Source organism: Epinephelus lanceolatus, chromosome 9 (assembly GCF_041903045.1).
Source record: "Epinephelus lanceolatus isolate andai-2023 chromosome 9, ASM4190304v1, whole genome shotgun sequence".
Lineage (NCBI taxonomy): Eukaryota > Metazoa > Chordata > Actinopteri > Perciformes > Serranidae > Epinephelus > Epinephelus lanceolatus.
The window spans coordinates 36,964,375-36,985,045 of record NC_135742.1 but is presented as its reverse complement, the minus strand read 5'-3'; the positions used below and the strand labels follow the sequence as shown (position 1 = coordinate 36,985,045).

The following is a 20,671-nucleotide window of genomic DNA, read 5'->3' as shown; positions in this document are numbered from 1 at the left end:
TATTTATTGCCATGTAAGTTAAGAAAAATACTAAATTAGAATTAGAGACATTAGTGTCTAGAATTTAATAACTTCAGTAATAAAAACGTTAATTTAGTATCAAGGAACATCCAACTGGATTTCTAAGGTAAAAGTTAACCATTTTTGGCACAACTATCACCCCAGAAAACCTGAAAATTATCAGTAAGGTAAGAGTAACTCACAAAACTGTTTAAATGTAGCTGTTTAAAGTAGCACTAATGCCTATACTACATCCTATGGATGGAATTGGCATAAACGTCATAGCTGGTAATCTAAGATGCTGTTGGGTCCAAGCCTCAATATCAGAAAGGCAACTTCTCTCTGACTTCCATCTCTGGCATCCAACAGCCAGTCAGTGTTGCAAAATGTTGGCACTTCCCTTACAGCACCAGTTAGACCAGCACCACCTGGCTGTGGCTTAATACAATATATAGCCATGAAGTTTACTTGTATAGGAAAATTAGTGATTTGTTAGTTTCTTCCAGTACACTTTTGCTCAAATAACTACCAAGGTCAAATAATACTTGTCTGGTTCCATATGACGTCAGGTTACATCAAAATTCATCAAATGTGCTACTACTGCATCAACGAAGCTTTAATAATTTCATCTGTGATAACTTCTTGGGTACAGTTAAAAGGGAAACTAAAAACCTTCTTACAGAAATAGTCATACACACAGAATTTTGACAACTGTATAATGAACAAACATGAGGAGCTGTTAATGGGACATTTATTAAAAAAAAAAGTTGGGAGAATCAAGAAGGCATGAAAGGAAAATCCATGTCATTTACAGTTGAACTCATACTGTTAAACAGCAACAGTTATACACAACCATTTACACAACCTGTACAAATATTTTTTCCCGAAAATTTGCAATTTAAATTCAAAATAACTTAAATAGGCTTCTATGTAAAAGTGCAAATCCTTATGCGTGGGATGTCTGTGAGTAAGACCATGGTGACAGAAAGGGTGCTTTGTTGAGTTCACTGGCTATTGGGTGTTAACTTGTAAGGCATCACAAGCACATTTCAATGTTTACTGACTCTACTGTCTTGAAGCACAGTCATATATAATGCTTTTAATGTACATCATCCACGCTTTTAGATACGATTGTGTAATTATGATGCCTTACACTGCATTTCAGCTTTGTTACTGAGCACGTCTTCTCATACAGATTGATATTGTAACGACAATAAAATAGTCTCAACTTTTGTGATTTGACAGAGAGCCCTTTCTCTATCGAGCACGTCCAGCCCTGAATAAAACCACTAAAAACATTACAGTTCAGTGTTTGTAGTGATGTTGTGGTGAAAGTTCAGAAAGTCAGCATTACAGCATAGCAACAATACACTGTTACCTGTTTGGTAGTGTTCTAAGTTAGCATTAAAATCACAGTTACCAGAGGCCATTCTATACAGGATGAGCCCAGATGCGGTGGGGCAGTAGTAGTCCACAGGTTTCAGGCTTTGACAGTGAGACAGTGTGTGTATTTGTGTGTGTAGAGGTGAGGGGTCGGTGATTCTGCACAGTCACAAGGCATGAGACAACAAAGAGTGGCAAACTGTTAATGCTGATACTTCTAAGTCTCTACAAGCATCCTCCTGATTGGTGAGGAGGGGAGGGGGAAAGAACTAACCCACGCACGCTATTGGGCCTTACATGCTTCTGTATTAACATGCAGCCGATGCAAAAAAAGTGTGTCATCACCATGGGAAGTGGAGGATTATACAGCATATCTGCTCATGAAGCACTGGTCACCATGAAGTTCTACTGGACAGGAAACTGGAAATGTGTTTGGTAAATAAAAAGTGTTTAGGCATTTGCAACACAAAGGAGAAAATAACGAGCATCGAGTCCGTGTATGTGAGTGTGTGTGTTGTGAAAGTAACTACGACTTCTGTTCAGCTCCTGCAGCAGCCTGGGCTGTGCTCTCTGGTTTAAGGATCTGGTAGGTGATGAGGTACTCCGGGTACGCCTGAAGGAAAAATATAGCAAGACATCAGCCAACATTAAACAGGAAGTTTTTCACGTATTTTTTCTTGTGTTCAGCCTAAACAGGATTTAGGGAAATAAACTTTCCACACATTGGTTTTTGTGTTTACCTGCTCTCCTCTGTAGATGACGTACTCAGCGTAGGCCAGGCCGTTAACACTGGGTCGCCCAATCACTGAGTGGTGTCCTGGGGGGGCGTGGGCCATCTTCATGGCACTGAACTGTAGGAAGGACTTCCCTAGGGTCACTCGGCAAAACAGCATCTGCCTAAGAGGGCAGGGAAGAAGAGGAACCAGGTCAGACACAAGTGTCCCACAATACTGTATATGACACCTTTACTTTGATTAAGAAAAAATAGGTACAAAGTAAAGATGTACCAGTTTATCAGCTGAACAGTAGTAACGGCTATTGACAAATAAAGTGGCAGAGGCCAATGTTTTTCTGTTGTATTACATCGATTTTGCTCAGACTAAAAAGCAGGGCTCAAGGCTGCCCTAAACTCTCTATCAATGCATCAGACAACGCGCCCTAATGTTTCTCTGATGATGTTACATTGTGAACAACAAATCGGTGTTAAAATCAGCAGGAAGAGAGCTAGTTGACGTTAGCTCAAAGCAGCCAGCGCCCCGAACTAACTGCTGGCGGAGGTTAGTTACGATATGATGCGTTCAAGCTCTCTTCAGTAAAATGAGTCATGGGTAGGTAAATTGTAATGCTCTCATGTGGTGTTTAAATGAAATCATGTAAAAAGTTTTTTTTTGTTTTTTTGGGCGAGAAACTTGAGCAGATACAGTTGTTTGAAGGAGAAATTTGTTGTCATCTTCACAGCAATATAAAACAGATATTAGAGAGGGGATTACCATATATTACATTTAGTAAAAAGGCTTTTGAGGCAGTCGTTCAAAAAAGTTTTCCATGAAAGAAGGTTATTTTAAAGGTTGTTTCATAATTGTATATGATTGAGTGTATGCTCATTCAAAGATTCAAAGAAGTACAATGGAGGTTTTACTTTAAAACAGTTCACTTGTTTTTTTTTAATAATGAAGATTTCTTTGTTTCCCTGGCACAGGAGGAGAAATAAATAAAAACAAAACAAAACCCCATCAGTATCAGCTACAGGCCAAATTGTTATTTTGAACATAGGTTATCAGCCCAGATTTTCGCAATCCTTGCATCCCTTGTACAAAGTAGTTTTACAACCTGAGCATCTTTTAGTGTTTGGGTTTGAAACTGCAGTTAAACTTTGATAGTCATGTTTGATGTCAAGTCACAGTTACCTGTGGCACAGGTAGCAGGATCGGTCTTTGTGCGTCGGGCAGCCTGTGCCTCCACCGATGCCGTAGACATACTGATTGCTCTTTGACGAGTTCTCTGCAAAGTAGATACCTGCTCCAAACATCCCTCCTATGTAAGCGTGGCGCTCATCGAAGCCTTTGTGAATGATGGCGTTGATGAATGGGGAACCTGAAGGAAGACGTGACGACAGTGGCAGAATATTATATATAGTAACTGCCATGCAGTGTTTTACATGATTACAAGTACATGCCTGTCAGAGTAAGAAACTAAAGCCTGTAGAATCTTTAAATAACAACTCAAAATAGACAAACAACGTCCAGTGCTGAAATAAAGCAAACAGATGGTGGTGTGGTTACCGTGAAACAACATCCGCTCATTGTGATGGTTGTGATTCTCATCTGCGATTTCCTTCTGTCTGTGGGTGTAACGTTCTCTCAGCTTCTTATTTACCACCTTCTGAATCTGTGGGGCAAAACATGACACATATCACACAAGATGTCAAGTCTGCTTTACCATAAGAGACAAATGCTTACTCACATCCATCAGGTCAGATCACTGTTATCAATTTTCATTAATACCAAAGAAACAGTTCCTATAAAAGCTGTTCAGTGTTGTGTGGGTTATCAAAACAGACAGTGCAGAGAGATTCCTGGTTCAGACCTTGATGATGTTATATCTGCTGAACACACCACCAGCGTTGCCTCCATCTCTGTGCTCTCTGATGGTGCTTTGCAACTGAGAGACACACAACGAAACATATATCATTATAAACTGTTAATAAACTATTGCTTTCCATGAGCATATTTTTGCTGTTGCTTCTCAGTTTATTAATTGAGGGTTTTTACCAGCCATGTGGAGCAGCTGCACTAAGCACCCGCATTGGATCTACACATTTTGCTACAATGCAATTATTTAAAGTGCCTTTATGTAGGAGTTCTATTGAAAACTGCTATAGACAGTCATAGCAAAAAAGCATTTGCATAGTTATTCAGAACCTGTTTAAAATCCAAAATTCTGACGACTGCCAGAAAAATACTGATCACAGAAGTTAAAACATACCCTAACTAAAGACAACAGACTGGACTCACCTCTTCCTCCACTGACTGGTATTCCTTGTCATCTGGTGCCAGGTCTATCAGGATGGTGCCCTGGCTGGCACAATGGAATGTCAGGTAGGGGTTACCACCTGAAAAACCACAATACAGTTAATCATTGACTCTCCAGTTTTCACTTGTAAGGCATCACAAGAACATAGGTTTTCCCTGTGGAGTGCCACCTTTTTCCTGACTTTGCTTTTGGGTTTAAAAATGTTTCATTTTAGAGTTAAATAACTGACTGTTGCAGACAACACAGCATGTTACCATTCCTCTGTGATTCTTAAGAGAGAAACATTAGATGCCTCCTTACCCTGCTGGCCGCCCAGCAGCCTCTCAACACCCTTGATAAGCTTGTGTCGGTGGCCATAGGCATTAATTCCAATCTCCTTCAGCTCCTCGTGACCCATGTCAGCCAGCACATCCAGAGTGATCTGGAAGAAGGAAATAATATGGCAAGTCGAGAGGTTTATACCAATCACTAAAATCAACTCAGTATTGTGCTGTTGGTCTGTTTGCTCCAACTACCAACTACTTAAACAACCAGACTACAGAGTAGTACAGAGCTATTCTATGATCGGATTAGGATCGACTGATTGACAGATATCAAACACAACTACCGCATGAGTGTATTGAGTGTTTCTAAGATAGCTGACCTGCTCCCTCTCAAAGATGTCCCTCAGGTGCTCCAGGCCCAGGCTCTTCATAAATTGACTTATATTCATGTCCAGCATGGTCACTATGGAAAACAGGGTGTTGAGAGTTACATGAAAAATAATTCACCAATGTCACACACTCACATTTTCCTTATAAAAACAAAACAAAAACAAAGTTTACACCTTTAGATCAGTATTCAATATAATAAAATAAACTTACTCTCCCCTTCCTTGCGGTCAGTGCCTGTGGCTCCATCTGCCACTCCCGAGGACCCAGAGGCAGCGGCAGCAGCCAGCTCAGTGAGCGGTCCGGCTAAATTGTCTATGCTGCTGGCGGCCGACAGACAGGATGGTGTGGAGGCAGGGGAAATGACTGAGGCGCTGACCACTGTGGCCTGGGGCTTAAAGCAGCTAGGCAGGGCGTCTGGTGGCATGGCGTCCATCAGCAGGGCCCTGATATCATCAGCCTGCAAGGATAGCCAAGAAAAACTAGCTTGAAAGGAGCCCGATTTAAGTTAATTTATTCTACATTCTCTTTTCTATTATTCCACTAAAGTGAACAGTTTGGGGCCCTCAATGACCTCAAAAACAAGAGAACTACTAAGTGAAAAGATGTTATGATGTGCTGTAATATACATCATCTGCCCACCCCTTATATTGGCCTAAAAAATAATTTCACAGTAGCTTTTACCGTGGCCAGGTCCAGGGCAGTCTGGCCCTCCTGGTTCTTCATTGTGGGGTCGGCTCCATGAGCCAGCAGCAGCGCACAAAGCTGTGTACGACCCTTTTGGGCTGCCTCATGGAGGGGTGTGAAAGCCCATTTGTCTGTAGCATTCACACACGTATTGTACTTGATCAGTAGAGCTGCAATGTCCACATGCTGTGAGCAAGAGAGGAGTTTAAGAGTTTAAGTCAGTGTTGTACTTTGAACCACAAAAAAGATGAAACTGAAGTTGAATAAAACAGACAATTAACTGTTTTCCTTATAAATCTTGTTGGTTAGTTAGTTTCTAGTAGCTTTAGGAAGTTTCAATGTATAAATCAAATCCCACAGGAACTGTATTTGATTAAGTAATGGGTTTGTGTATATGTTGTAGAGACTGACCCCATAAGAAGCAGCATTATGAAGAGGGATAAGGCCTCCTTTGTCCTGGGCATTGACATCAGCTCCATGCTCCAGCAGATATTCTGCCACCTCAAGGTTGTTGTACCCAGCTGAGGAGAAGCATGAGGAATCACAGCATGTAAATGTACTTTTATTCTTTAACACTCTGCATAAGTACAGCATTTAAACTCCTCTTTTTAGAACACCCAAAGCTCAGCAATAAAAAAACATAGCTAGATAAAACTAAAGCACATACAGCATCAGTGATGATGTTGAAAGCTTTTAACTTTCCACACTTTCCAAGAGGAAACTAGATAAAAGATCAAAAACTTTTCACATCAGGATTGTGTTAGTACCAGAACCCTGTCAAAGCAGCTAGTATTGATACCTGCGAGGTGGAGTGGTGTGGAGTTGCGTCCCTGTGTGTCTCTGCAGTTGATGTTCTCAGGGGAGCAGAGTTTTTGGACTCGGGCCAGGCAGCCCTTCTTGGCAGCGTCCAGTAGGGCTGCATCACCCCTAAGCAGGTCCTGGATGTCTGTGTCTCCATCTTTCACCATGTCCAGTGGCATGTTGCCATCACGGTTCTTCTTGGATGGGTCCGCTCCATGCTGAACAAAAGAGTTCAAGTTTTTTTTTTTGTACATTATTTTACATAGATGTTTAGTATATAAGACTGTGTGGCTTCATGGTGAAATGATATATTCCCCCTCATGATCATCAACCAACATAATAACTAACACAGGACACAAATCCATGTAAGTAATGCACGTGACAGATCCTCACTTTGAGCAGCAGTTTGCAGATCTCATATTTGCCTTTGGCTGCAGCCTCGTGAAGCGGGGTGAATTTCCACAGGTCGGCTACATTGACTGAAGCTCCGTGTCTGACCAGCAGCTCAGCCACTTCATAGTGACCGTAGGAGCATGCATTGTGGAGTGGAACCAGACCGCTGGTGGAGTGAGAAACACAAGTGAAAAACTTCACATTAGAGGCATGTATGCCATCTTTGTACTTCTGTCTACTGCAAAAACTCTTAAACATGAAGAAATTAAAATGTTGGATTATGTCACTCTCATACACTGTTTGGCTTTCTACTTTTATATTGCCTTTGGGGAATCTTGCTTCTGCTTTACTTTGTTTGTCAAAGCACTTTATAAACTCTGTTTTTAAAAATGTGCTATATAAATGGTTCTTTACTTCACAGAAAACAAAAAAAGGTTCCAAAACTCTAAACATACTTGATTCATTTATTCCATTTTTATATAACCCACAGATGGGTAAGATGACAGTTTAAAAACTCACCCCTTGTCTTTGGCATGGACATCAGCTCCATGGTGTAACAGGTATTCAACGACAGCCACTCGGTTGTAACCAGCTGCAAAATGGAGAGGAGTAGAGTGGCGGCCCTCCAGGTCTCTGCAGTTTACATTCTGGGGAGTGCAAAGTTGCTGCCAAACAAAGAGACAGTATGATAATTAGCAACTCAACTGAGTGGCATAATAACAGGTTTACAAGACAATTAAAATGGTGCCTTCACTGTTATTTGTAAAGCATTGCTGCTTTTATGAGTGTGTGAAATGTCTGTGTTGCAAATTCTTCAAGATAACAAAAAACAGCCCCAGTATACAATGATTTTATTATAACAATGCATCTCTGTGTAGCAATGTTTGCTGCTACCAAATTTCCAACTGAAAATAGTCTCCAATTAAACAAACAAACAAACAAACAAGACAAACGAGGTACCACTTCTAAAACCTAGTACAAACACTACAGGACAAACAGTGAACTTACTTGCACTGTATCCAGATCCCCTGCTTTGGCTGCCTCCAGAAATCTGTAGTCTACGTCAGAATTACGTGTGGGAACATTTTCTGGAATAAAAAAAATAAAAAAATAAAAATAAATTATACGAAATCACATCACAACTATTTAAAACTGGTAGATCTGATGACAGATTTATTAAAGAGCCTTGCAACAAATCAATTAATCCGAGCACTGAAATTCACTCAAGAGATATGTTTACTTCAGACTACAAAATCTGCCTTAGCTTGGGCGAGGATATGAAATATTGTTTAAGTGCATTTTCATTCTCGAAATTTAAAAAAAGTTAAACATTTACAAGCATGGTGAGTGCAATTACCATTAAGAATCTGTTGCACGGCCTCGTTACCCATCTGGGCAGCAGTGAAACCCTGCAGGGACACGATGGAGGGGTCGGCTCCGTAACTCAGCAGCAGCTTGCAGGTCTGAATGTGACCAGCCAGCGCAGCTCTGTGAAGAGCCGTCTGACCTAATGTGTCCACAGCATTAACCTGGAGTTAGAGAAGGTGAAGTTTCAGCAGCACATACTTTTAATCCTCCCAGATGACTTTAATATCATTTTATATTGATGGAACAGAAGAGAAATGTAAAAACAAAACAGACAGACCTTGGCTCCATGTTTCTGCAGCACTTCTAGGATATCGTTGTGAGCTCTCTCAGCAGCAACGTGCAACGGTGTCATGAAGCTGAAAGACACAATGGACAGGAAGTTAAAACCGTTTCTGCCACTATTTCTTTTCTTCTGAGCACTTAAATGTGTGTTCAACGTGCAGTTAACCTTTCTTTTTTTTTTTAATTAGTTTTTTTTGTTTTTTCTATGTGGGAGACATCATCTTCTCACCTACAAACACAAGTTACACAAGCCTGACTGTAAAGTCTCTAATTAATTTTAGTTGATTTATTTGGTTGTTTGTTTGTTAGACAGGCAAGTCTAGTGTGAAATGGGGAAAGAGGATGACATGCAGCTGCAGAACAGACTAAGCCTTTGTACGTGGGGCGACCACTTTACCAGGTGAGCTAGTGGGCATCCCTAGTTTTTCAGTTTTAAATAAACATAACATATAGAAATTGAACATTGTGGACTTACTCTTTGTTCTTCTCGTTGATGTTGGCACCTTTACGCAGCAACAACTCAGTCACCTGCTTCCTCTTGGGATGGGGAGAAGCCACAGCACAGTGCTAAAATACACAATATAAGATTAGTGCACTGGAATATTGACCTGCCAGCCTAGGACAAATGTTTTGATCTAAACCAACAGCAAATCAAATACAACTAACTCGTTGTACATCATTAATCATACAGATCATTGCTGGTAAGATAACTTTTAATTCATCAGGTGAAGTTTATTTAGATTCAAGATCAGAATGAGCTCCATCAGACCCTCAGCCTCAACTATGAGTAGTAAGACTTGATTCTGACCAGAGCTGTCTCGTTGGTCTGAGGATGTTTGAAGCTGATGATCTCCAGAGCAAGCGTCTTCTTCACTTTGGCCATGTCTGCCTCCCGGGCTGCCTGCAGCAGCGAGTGACCTTTGAACTCATCTATGCATGGAAGAAGGGGTAGTAAATGTAAAATAAAATTTCTTGACTACCAACAGCTTAAGCACCAAACCTATAATATATATTGTGCGAGTAAAAGACTATCATCATTGTGTTTATACATGTCTGCTGTGTGAATGACAAATAACTTACAGGTGAGTCTTTCTTTAAGCTCTGGAGTGGGGGCCATGTCCACAGCGCTCTTGCTGTGACAGTTCAGCAGGGTGGGGTCGGCTCCGTGGCTCAGCAGTAAAGAACAGACCTCCACTCGGTTCTTGGACGCTGCCTCGTGGAGAGGAGTGAATTGCCACAAGTCCATGGCGTTCACACAGGCTCCGTGCTGTAGAGAGAACAGCACGTCAGAGCACAGAATGTGTGCAGAGGGTTTGCTTCCCAGATTTCAGTACTTCACATAATAAAAACACATCTAAAAATGTGATTTAAGTGAATCGTTGTAATCCCTAGCTCCTTATTCTTTGTTTACTAGTCTTTACTAGTAACACATGCCAGCAAACTGACAGGACAGGATTTCCAATAACATACACTCACAGCTAAGCACTGGGATGACTTGCTTTCACTGCCAAAATCTCATCATCCAAGCGTTAACTCTTAAAATTAGACTGTTTATGTGTGCACATATATGCTGTCACATGTTCAATGATGTCTCAACACAGGCAACTTTGAACCCGAAACCTTCTGTGGGTCTTACTTTAAGCAGAAGCTCAGTGACCTCGAAGTGGCCGTAGGAGCAGGCGTTGTGAAGGGGAACCAAGCCACTGCAGGGAAAAGACACTCAGTTTAGTGTCATGAATTAGAAATGGAAAACAGACAAAGTGTTGGTGTGTTTCTTCTGAAAGTGTCTCACCCTTTGTCCTTGGCGTGCACATCAGCTCCATGCTGGAGAAGGAGCTGGACGATGCGGACCCGGTTGTAACCGGCAGCCAGGTGGAGGGGCGTCGACTGTAAGAGAAGATGACTTGTTAGCACATGCAGATCGCTGACTGGTTCAGTGTGTGCTGCCTTCGATGGCCACAGGAGCAAGCGGCTGATTAGGGCCAGAAGCATTGTGCTACGGCAGGCTATGCTCGGTGAGTTGCAGATGAATGGTGGATATGATGATGCAAGGTCAATGGAGTTTGTGGGCAAATCCAGCAACAAAAATTAATTTGCCGTCGATACTGTGTCTGACCTGAGTGAGTGACAACAAGCAACTTCAACCTTAATACTCATCTACCTCCACTGCAATTTGACAATGCCAGCAAAATAAAATATTCTTCTTTAGTCTGGGGAGTTAAAATTAAATTTTATAAGGTTAGATGGCAAGAAAAAATGGCTAGTGCAACTGTTAGACTATTAAATTCATATTGGTTGCGCAGGAATTACGGTTGGGTGATGATAGTTTGTTCCTTGATTTGTTAAGTCCTCTCTTTTCTGTTAGAATATGGGGCATTCAGGTAGTCATTTAGCCAAATAGAAACACAATGTGGCAAAATGCTACTTTTCTAAATGCTTATCGTTGAGTTTTGTTTACTAAATATTCAATTATTTCGAAGTGCCTTTACTTAAAAGGCTAAACCTGTGGCAAATACAATGGATTCAGATTTGATAAAATGCTATCAAATCCCAACCGTAATAGGATGCAAGGAAGCTACAATAAGCAGGCTGAGTGTTTGAAAAAGCACCTCTGCAAGCTATTAGAGGATCAAATCAAATGGCCTTTTTCAGCCAAGGGAAAACAACTGTTAGTCTAAGCAAAGCTGCAAATTCAACTTCAGTGGCATTTATTCTCTACTCAAAAGTCTAGCTCAGGTCAAGCTTACAATCAAAAAGGGGGGACGTATCATTCATTTCAATTTCCATGCAGTGATACTAATATAAATCCTAAAAAGCCAACAGTTAGATCTCAAGCCACAGTGATTAAAATCAGATGGACGAGAGTTAAATCATTGAGGCATCGTTCAGAGTGGGATGACACGAGCAATCAAAAGCAATCCAAAGTCATTACCATGGAGGGTAGCATAGCACTTAAATGACAGGCGAGCAATGTAGTCCATTCATTACTGCATACCAACTGTTCCAACAGGGAACGTGATGTAGACACAAATTTCACAGACACATATTCAGGATTCGCTTAACAAAATGCACAGGGCAGGCCTTCAGGCATGCATGAGTGATCATCGAAAATAAATTAATATGAGTAAAATAAAAGCCAAATCAGATACTGACTGAAGAGCAAGTGATTGAAAGTTGGAGAAGTGTGGGTGAGTGTGCAAGGACAGGACAGACGCTGAAGAAAGCAGGCAGCGGACATTGTGAACTCCTCTCCAAATCCAAAAAAGATGAGTCGTCACCATGACACCAACCCAACTCGCTCACTCCCTCAATCACATGCCACTTACACACACACAAACACGCACACACACAGAGGAGCATCAGGGTAAGGATACATGAGTGACCCGTACACCCAGGTCCATGATGTGCAATTAACAAGTGACAGCCAGCTTATTGGTCAAATAAAACAATGGATTAAAAAGAAATCACAACAGTGCATCAATCAAGTGGCCGTTATCAAGGTCAACTTACCAGCATTTTTTGGGATGTTGACTGATCGACAAATGTTGCCAGAGTCACACGGAAAACAAAACGAAACAAAAATTACAAAATGACAGTATCTTTTTTCACAGCAATTCTTCTCTTCCTTCTCAAGTCAATGAAACACAAGCCCTGGTTATTAATCACCTTTTGATGCGTCAAACATGGTTTGAGATTAAATGTGACACTTAGGCCAGGGAGTAAGTGGCTGAAGGGAAAGTGTGACTTCTCCTCCTTGGTTTTCTCTGTGTCTTTGTGAAAAGGCAAGGATTGGTGAATGGTGCCTGCTGGTTAAATCTCAGACCAAATCTACACTGGCGTACTGGCTCGGATCATGAAACTCTAAATGCTACTATGAAAGAGGCAGGGAAGGAGTAATACTTTAACTGCTGTGGAAGAAAATGACGTTAGGAATAAATGCAATAGGCAAGTGCTGATATACTGTTAGTCACATGGATTTTTAAGGCATATTGGTGTTGCTGATAATGCTTTCTGTGAGTTATTTACATAAGTAAGATAACTATTCTGCCAGATATGACAGGAAATACTTCAATTATTTCTTAAAAAAACAAATATACATGATGGACAAAGACAGTGGAAGTACGTATATCAGTGCCTGACATGACGGGGGAATAAAATGCAATTAGCAATGCTAAATGCTGACTTGAGAAAATACGGGCAAGTGCATTCCTCCCTCACAAAGAGGAAAAAGATAAATAAAAACTCCATAAAATTAAGGCCTAAAATACAGTTTCATGATTTAAACACTGCTTACATTATCAACAAGTTCCAATAACATGGACTGAGTTCAGAGGAGACACTAGATATTACACAGAAATAAACCTACATAGACTTCAAGATCACAACTAGCCTTGCTCCAGCATCTGGCATGGAAAAATGATTATGGGGAAGAAGAGACAATGATGCTGTCGAGACACCTGAACCAAACATGTTGAAAAATGATTAACAAAAACACTAAACTGTAAAGAAAAGGAATGGGTTGTGTACTTAAGTTCCAGAAAATGAATGTAGACTCAACTAGCCTGACTAACTGGATCGGACTGTTGCTGGTTTTCATGGTGAAAAAACACCTGATGGGTGACCACACACACACACACACACACACACACACACACACACACACACACACACACAATCACAAAACCTGAACTGAAAACTTAAAAGCTGAACCTAGAGGATTAATGAAGTTGGTGAAATGAAAGTCAAGATATTATAACAGGAGCCAATGGACTCCAAGGATGGTCTGAGGAGAATCACACATGCATAATTACACAGAGGATTGTCCGAGGCAAGGTGGTCCCCATTAACACCTAATCACATAAATCCTCTTTGCGTCTGCACCACACACAATAACCCCGCCATAATAAAATGGTTAATACCTTTCCTCATACATCATTAAACTCAGAAACCTCACTGTTATTTTTTGCCAAGAACTTTTAAAATATGATAAAATGTTTGCACAACATGTTGTATGGTGCGGTACTAGTGGCTCATTTACCTTGCGGCCATCACTGGCATGGCAGTTAACATTTAATGGAGTCAGCAATGCCATCAGCTTTTCTTCATTTCCACTCCTGTAATTACATGGTTGGAAAGACTTGTGTCATTAAATATTTCCCATGAACATCAGTATTCACTGTGCTTTTAATGGAGATTCAATAATCTAAAAGTAATTCTGCAGACTTTAACAGATGGTAAGACTACAAACTACTTCTTGAGCTGGTCAGATTAAAAGTTGTAGATCTCGTGTACATTGCAGATGTATACTCTGATGAACAGAAACTACATAGCTGTTTGGACAACAAGAATACTGACCAGTCAGATGGATACTCACCTTGCTGCTTCCAGAAGTTCGTCCTTCTTGTATTCACCTTAATTAAAATAATCATATAGATTAGCAGTAGGCATGCAAAACACTTTCCTTAAAGTTTAGCCTGTGGTGTAACTATTTGTGGTATGTAAGCTATTACTGCACGTTTATTTGGAAAATGGTTACACTCTGTGGTTTGTGTAGAGAACTACCAGAATTAAGTTTACCAGTTTGTACTCTTAGTACAGGTGGAATAGTTGGGGTATAAGTAAAGAGAAGACACACTAAAGGCTGTTGACAAAGTACCCTTCTGAACTTTACAAGGGACAGTATCACGTGTATCTTCTCTTGTGGGAATGCAGTCCATCTAACTTCACATTTTGACTTATGGTCACATTTCAGCAGCTTTATTTAGTCCTGTATTCATATGTCACTTGCTGTAAAAGCGAGGGCAATGCAAATGTAAGAGATAAGCAGATGAGAGGGACTGACCAGTGAGAACAGCCTTGGCTGAAGGGTCGGCAAGATCCAAAGCAGATTTTCCATCAGTGTTGCGGATGTTTGGATCAGCTCCGTGTTGGAGTAACACTGAGTGGGCGAGGAACAGATAAAGACAAGACTTTAATTTTCTCCCTGAAACATTCCCATGTTGCCTCACCCAGTACACTCATCATGTTTTAATACAGCTAAGTTGGTTACAGCAAAGAGGTTGACACAACTTCAACACAACACAATCCCGTCAAACTTTTCAAGGCAAAATTACATCTAATGACACATAAGACTAGACCGGTCTTCAGAAACATCACAGGTGTGCCTGTGCTTTAACATAATCTACAGTCATCCTTACCAATGCAAACATCTATCTTCCCCTTGATGGCAGCCTCGTGTAACGGTGTGTAGTTCCAGTTATCTCTGGCATTGGGGTCTGCACCCTGACACAAGAGGAGGCTGACAACTTCTGCATGGCCGAAAGAGCAGGCATTGTGCAGGGGGATTAGTCCTCCATCATCCCTGGCGTGAACATTGGCCCCTGTCTGCAAAAGGTGCTCCACCACATCTTTTCTGCCAAAACCTGAAAGAGGATTAAAATGCATTTCAATTGAGCTTTTCCGCAATACTGGGTTAGAAGTGGTGCACTAACTAGCCTGCCAATACCATCTATAACTGTTCAAAAATACTCATAACTGTAGGATTCAGATCCTACAAGACTTAATTTCTACTATTAAGTTATAGGATATTATCTTTGGTGACGCACTGAAACATCAGTGTAGATACCTCCCAGCCACGATTCACATGACAGCAGGCACTACATTCATTTTGTTGAGAACTTGTGCTACAGTAAAGATAACTGCACATATGTAACGTAAACTCGCAATGTGTTGCAATTTAACCTCAAATAACATTTCCGTAAAAGTAACAGTAGCTAAATCAGAGGGCGTTTTGTGTTGTCTTGCTCTATGTTGTGAAGGTTTAGCTAAATTCGTCAGATGTTTACGGATTGTTTATCAAACTAAACACAGCGTCACATTAGCTAGTTAGCAACACTACGGTGTTAATTCATACCAGATGGATTTTCTTTTGACCTTATCAGGAGAGCAAACCACCAAAAACAACGTTTAAAGTGAACACGTCGACCAAAATACATTAGCAAGCTAGCCGTCTCAGTATGATAGCTAATGTTTAACAACATAACGCTGCTGTAGCGCTAGCTTAGCTTATCGTTACCCGCAGCGAAGTGAAGGGGAGTTGATTTTCGACCAGCCATGTCCTTCGCGTTTACATTCACCGAGTCGACAAGTCTCTTTACTCTAGATACGTCTCCGTTACGACAGGCCTCGAACAACTCCCTGAACGCCCCGCCGATGCCGCTGCTACCGTCAGTGGGACTGGCAGCTCCGGAGCCTGGGCTTGATACGCTGCTGCTGCCGCCGCCAGAGGTTGTCGTGGTGAAGCTTGCGCTGCTCGCTAGGACCGGGGCGGTCAGGTCTGGGGAGGCCAGAGCCATCTCGATCCCTCCGCTGCATTCCCTCTCATTCTCCGGGGGTCCGACAGCCGAGGTCAGCAGAGCCATCGGCGGAGAGGCCGGAGGAGCGCCCGACAGAGAGCTGTTTCTTGGCGGAGACTGTAATGTATTCTGCTGTTGTTGCTGCTGCGAAGAGCGACGAGACACCGCCATTACAGCAGCTCTCAGGCGACAATAAAAGCAGCTCCTCCTTTCCGGTGAAAGTGGTTGCGTTTCCTGTCAGCTGTTTACTCTCAGTGGAGGCTGGCTGCGGATGAACACTTGATTTCCTTTATAATTTATTTACACGACCATTTGGATCTCAGAAATCCAGAAGACCTACAACAGACAAAGTTTTCTGCCAGCACTGTGAGCAAATGTCTGTCACAATTCAAACAAAAATAATACTGGTCAGCCAGTTGGTGGCAGTATGATATGCACGTTTGCATTTTTAGCCTAAATATTTCCCCATTGCCTCAGAAATAATAAAAACACAAGCAATTTATAGCTTAATCATGGTGATACGCTGGCTATTTAATAAATAAACCAAATAATAATAACAAACCAAATTGTGTAAGAATGATGATGGGAAATACATCATGGTGCATGGACAGAGATTATAGTTTTTTATTTCGTGACATACAGCAGCTTAATTTGCATTTTTCTGTTCTTGAAGGGAAAGACCAGAATTTTTGGAGTGGGGCTGTCTGGGGTACTTACCCATCGACAGCATATTTTATACAATAAATGCCAGTCCGCAGGCTCCCAGTTTGGAAAAGCAGGTTGGATCCTGACATGGAAGCCAAGCAAAGTACTGCTGTGGATGGGGGCAGCAGTAAAGTACATTTCAGACACCTAAAAATACATTATCAGTTTAAGTGTACGCTATATTAAGAGTATTTTCCCTGCTTTACCCTAATGTCAGACAGTGATTTCCAACAGGAAAATGAAGCTGTTACTTTGTTCTCTTCAAAGCCAGACTCCATTGAGAAAAACAGTAATTTAACTTCGTTGAGCACGGGAGCTGCTGGTCTACCTCTGCCTCAATATGTTATTGTATTTGTGTTATTGTGTGACTTAAGCATTAAAAAGGGTTAATCCAGATTCACTTAAGTCACACACTAACATAACTAACAAACAGACTGAGGCATAGGTAGACCAGCAGCTCCTGTGTTCAGCGAGTGAAAATTAACTGGTTTTGTCAATGAAGTCTGGTGGCTTTGATGAGAGCATAGATGGGGAACTAAAGCTGTTTACTGCTTCCCTATTGAGGCGAGCTGTGATGGAAGGGAAAAGCGATGAAAATATGTTTTGTTGTTGCCCACCATCCACAGCAGTACATTGCTTAGCTTACATGTCAGACTCCAGCCGGCTTTTCAAAACTGGGGGAATGCCGACTTTACATTTACTTACTTTTACTGTATGTAATACACTTGACTATGGATAAGTACCCTATACAACCCCATTAAAAAAATTCAAACTATCCCTTTAAAGGCTGCCTAACAGTTGACAGAGCTCTGTGCTTCTTTGACTGATTTAGGTAGTGAAATGAGCAATTAATGACTGTTTGGGTATCACACTTCTATGACTATTTATTGTGTACATATCCTCTCTTCTTTTTAACCTTTATTTTAGGATTTTCAATACAAAACAAATGCTCAGCACATCACTAACAACTCAGTCACTCTTTCTTCATAGGTAGAAAAACAAAAAAAACAAGTCCAAGGACTTCAACATGACTAGTAAAATAAAATACATATACACAGTGATAGAGGGGTATACTGCCATTCAGTTAGACCATTACACTACCCCTGAGATACTCAAGTACAGGGCTCAACATTTTGACAAATATTTTAATCTTATTCTTATTAGAGAACTTTAACCTTTCTAAATACAATACATTTAGATAATATCTGCTTATCATATGTTCGTGCACTGTCTGACTTCCACTTAAATGTAGAATGTTTCCTAGCCACAACCACACCAATTGAAATGGCCTGATTTTTCATACTTGTATGCCAAAGGCAACACACTCGTGGCTCCTGGGACAGCAACTAGTTAGTTAGGTTCCCAGTTCTTCTCAATGGCATTAGAAAAACATTCAAATATACTCTTCCAACAACTGACTAATTTCTGACAAGTCTAAAGAGTGTTAATGTCCCATCTGCCTCTTTACACCAACTGAGGGGGAAAACATCAGGGAAAATCTTATGCATCCTGTCTTAGTAGTATAGCCAAGGCACTGTTTTAAAATTAATCTAATTGTGTCTAGAGTTAACTGAACATTTATGCACACTTTCAAGACTCCTCCCAAATCTCATTGTCTATCTCTTCACCCAACTCACTCTCCCAAGTCTGCTTAAATGCATTTGTATTGACATCAGTATGTCTTTGTATAAGCTGATAAAAGTAGGAAACCGCTCCCTTACAAGGATTAAAGTTGAGAAAAAAAATTAGACACATTTTTCCTCATAAAATCACGGATTTGCAAGTACTTGAAAAAATTGGAACTGGGATATTATATGCTCTCTGCAACTGTTGAAACGATCGTGCCCATCAAGGTATAGAGCACCTATGTCTTTGATACCTTTAAGAGTCCACTCTGTGAAAACTGAATCATTTCAGCTGGTGACAAACCAGTGTTTTGGTGTTTTATGTGTAATTTGATTTGCTTCCAGATTTAAAAATGAAAATGAAAACTATTACTGTAATGTAACTTTGTTTTAGCAGGGCTGTTAAGAAGGGCAAAAAAACAGGTCTTATTACAAAGAACGCGATCTAGTGATAGCCAATCGATAGCATTTATTTTCCCCAGCCAAAGAAATATGGAGAGTTTTCCAGAATTCTTTGTTTTGCTTTAACTGGGCAATGTTTTTCTGCCAGTGAACCGATAGAAGGTCCTCTGTTTTTTTTTTAAGTGAAGCTGCTGTAGGTTTTTTTGAAAGTAATAGTTTGCAGACATTGCTCATTAACATTTGCAGAAATGGGCATCAACTCACTTTTTTCCCAGTTGATTACAAATCCTGAAATCACGCTGAAGCTATTAATAAGTGAGAGCAGTGGAGGTTTTGGTATCTCTGGGCTTGACAGATACAAGAGGATATCATCCGCAAAAAGGGAAAGATGTGGAATCCTGTGACGCTCTATTGGAGTTATTTCAGGGCTCTGTCTAATACTAATTGCTAGTGGCTCCACCATTAATGCAAATAAAAGAGGGAAAAGGGGGCAGCCCTATCTAGTTCCCCAATGTATCTCAAAGGGGTGTAAGATGCAACAGGGTGTGAATAAATCACTTCTATTTTTTTAAATGAGGGTCCAAAACCAAATTCTTCCAGTATATATAACATATACTGCCATTCAACCTGGTCAAAGGCACGCTTGGCATCCAATTATATAATTGCAGCTTTTGGTATGCCTTTCCCATATAGAATATTAAACAGACGATGCAAGTTGAACAATATGTGCCTCCCCAGCATAAATCCAGTTTGAGCCGGATGTATAATGGTATAAATAAACGTTTTGAATCTGTTGGCTAATATCTTTCCAATTATTTTAGTCTCTTTGAGGAACGAGATAGTAGTGTGCTCAAGGACTGGTCTCGCTGTATGGCCTATCTTTCCTATTCCTCCTCTTCGTTATCGGACATCAGGAGCTCCGAGTTGGCCGACTCTTCGCCATCATTGTCTGCATCTCCTTCAAGGATCGCACGGGCAGCAGCGAAGCCCAAGCATCCTTCGTCTGCGTCTTGCGATGGGAAAACGGGGGCAGAAGCAGGGGGTCTGGTGCCTCTGCCCACCTCAGTCCAGGTGTAGTGTCCAAGCCTGTGGACACACAAGTGGGTCTCCCTCAGACAAGCTAGTCTGGCGGGCTAGCCTGCGGTGAAGCAGTTTACGGGGGGAAACAGCGCAGTGGATACACTCGTCGGTGGATGTAAGGCAGCCTGAGTGGAGTCCCACCTAGAAATTTTATTGCCACAGGGACAAAGCTTTGGGCTTTTCATGACTTCACTGGGGGTGTTTATTGTAGCCATGGTGAGCTAGCAAGCTTGTTGACGCTAGTGAAATCACAAATTTGCTTACTAGCTTGTGCAGCTACTGGGCAAAAAGGAGGGAAAATATCGCTATTTTCTCCGCTAGTGCAGTGATACTTTCCTCCAGGTATTGCTATCCAATGTGAAGGTATTGATAGCGCTACCTGTTAGGAGGTATTTTGCTACCTCTCGGAATTGCTAATGTAACCTGTTTTAACAAAAGTGTTGCTACTTGTATTGCCTAGCTCCAAGTACACTTGCACCTTTAATGAGCACAGCTCCTCCAAATTTGTACACTGTTTAATTTCATTGGCAATGTGTATTCTGATCTTGCCACCACTAATGATTTGGTTAACTCCTTCAACTCCATGTGCTCCACTTCCTTAGATCTCAAAGCTTCTGAATTAAAGAACAACCTCTAACACCAGAATACAGCTGTGGTTAATTGAAAACATTTAAATCTGTAAAAGGGAATGCAGAAAAGCTGAACGCAGATGGAAGAAGTCAGGTCTCCAGCTTCACTTTGCTGCTATGAAAGAGCAACTACTCATTTACAGTAGGATGGTTAAAAATGCAAGATCTCACTACTACTCTGATCTTATTTCCGCCAATCGACACAACCCCAGATCCCTATTCAAGACTGTTGACCAGTTACTAAACCCAGCCTATCCTTCTGCTCCTGCTGACTCTGA

The 20,671-nt window shown here is 41.1% G+C and overlaps 1 protein-coding gene across 2 annotated transcripts; it reads right to left on the bottom strand.

The window, feature by feature from the left end:
* Nucleotides 1–733: 733 nt before the first annotated feature.
* LOC117252669 (poly [ADP-ribose] polymerase tankyrase-1-like) lies at nucleotides 734–16,159 on the bottom strand. Of its 2 annotated transcripts, XM_033619729.2 has the most exons (28): nucleotides 15,673–16,159; nucleotides 14,795–15,019; nucleotides 14,440–14,535; nucleotides 13,972–14,008; nucleotides 13,636–13,711; nucleotides 12,108–12,128; nucleotides 10,390–10,484; nucleotides 10,234–10,300; nucleotides 9,678–9,864; nucleotides 9,406–9,527; nucleotides 9,073–9,164; nucleotides 8,593–8,671; nucleotides 8,305–8,476; nucleotides 7,956–8,035; nucleotides 7,467–7,612; nucleotides 6,948–7,113; nucleotides 6,553–6,772; nucleotides 6,165–6,274; nucleotides 5,751–5,939; nucleotides 5,280–5,526; nucleotides 5,060–5,142; nucleotides 4,717–4,837; nucleotides 4,398–4,495; nucleotides 3,970–4,044; nucleotides 3,666–3,771; nucleotides 3,291–3,477; nucleotides 2,124–2,280; nucleotides 734–1,996 (listed from the first exon to the last, which is right to left on the bottom strand). In XM_033619729.2, exons 1-28 carry the CDS (start codon nucleotides 16,121–16,123, stop codon nucleotides 1,910–1,912), a joined length of 3,792 nt encoding a protein of 1,263 aa, XP_033475620.1. In that variant the 5' UTR covers nucleotides 16,124–16,159; the 3' UTR covers nucleotides 734–1,909. The 2 variants fall into 2 exon arrangements, with proteins under 2 accessions (XP_033475620.1, XP_033475621.1); XM_033619730.2 differs by lacking the exon at nucleotides 12,108–12,128.
* Between the last annotated feature and the right edge of the window lie 4,512 nt (nucleotides 16,160–20,671).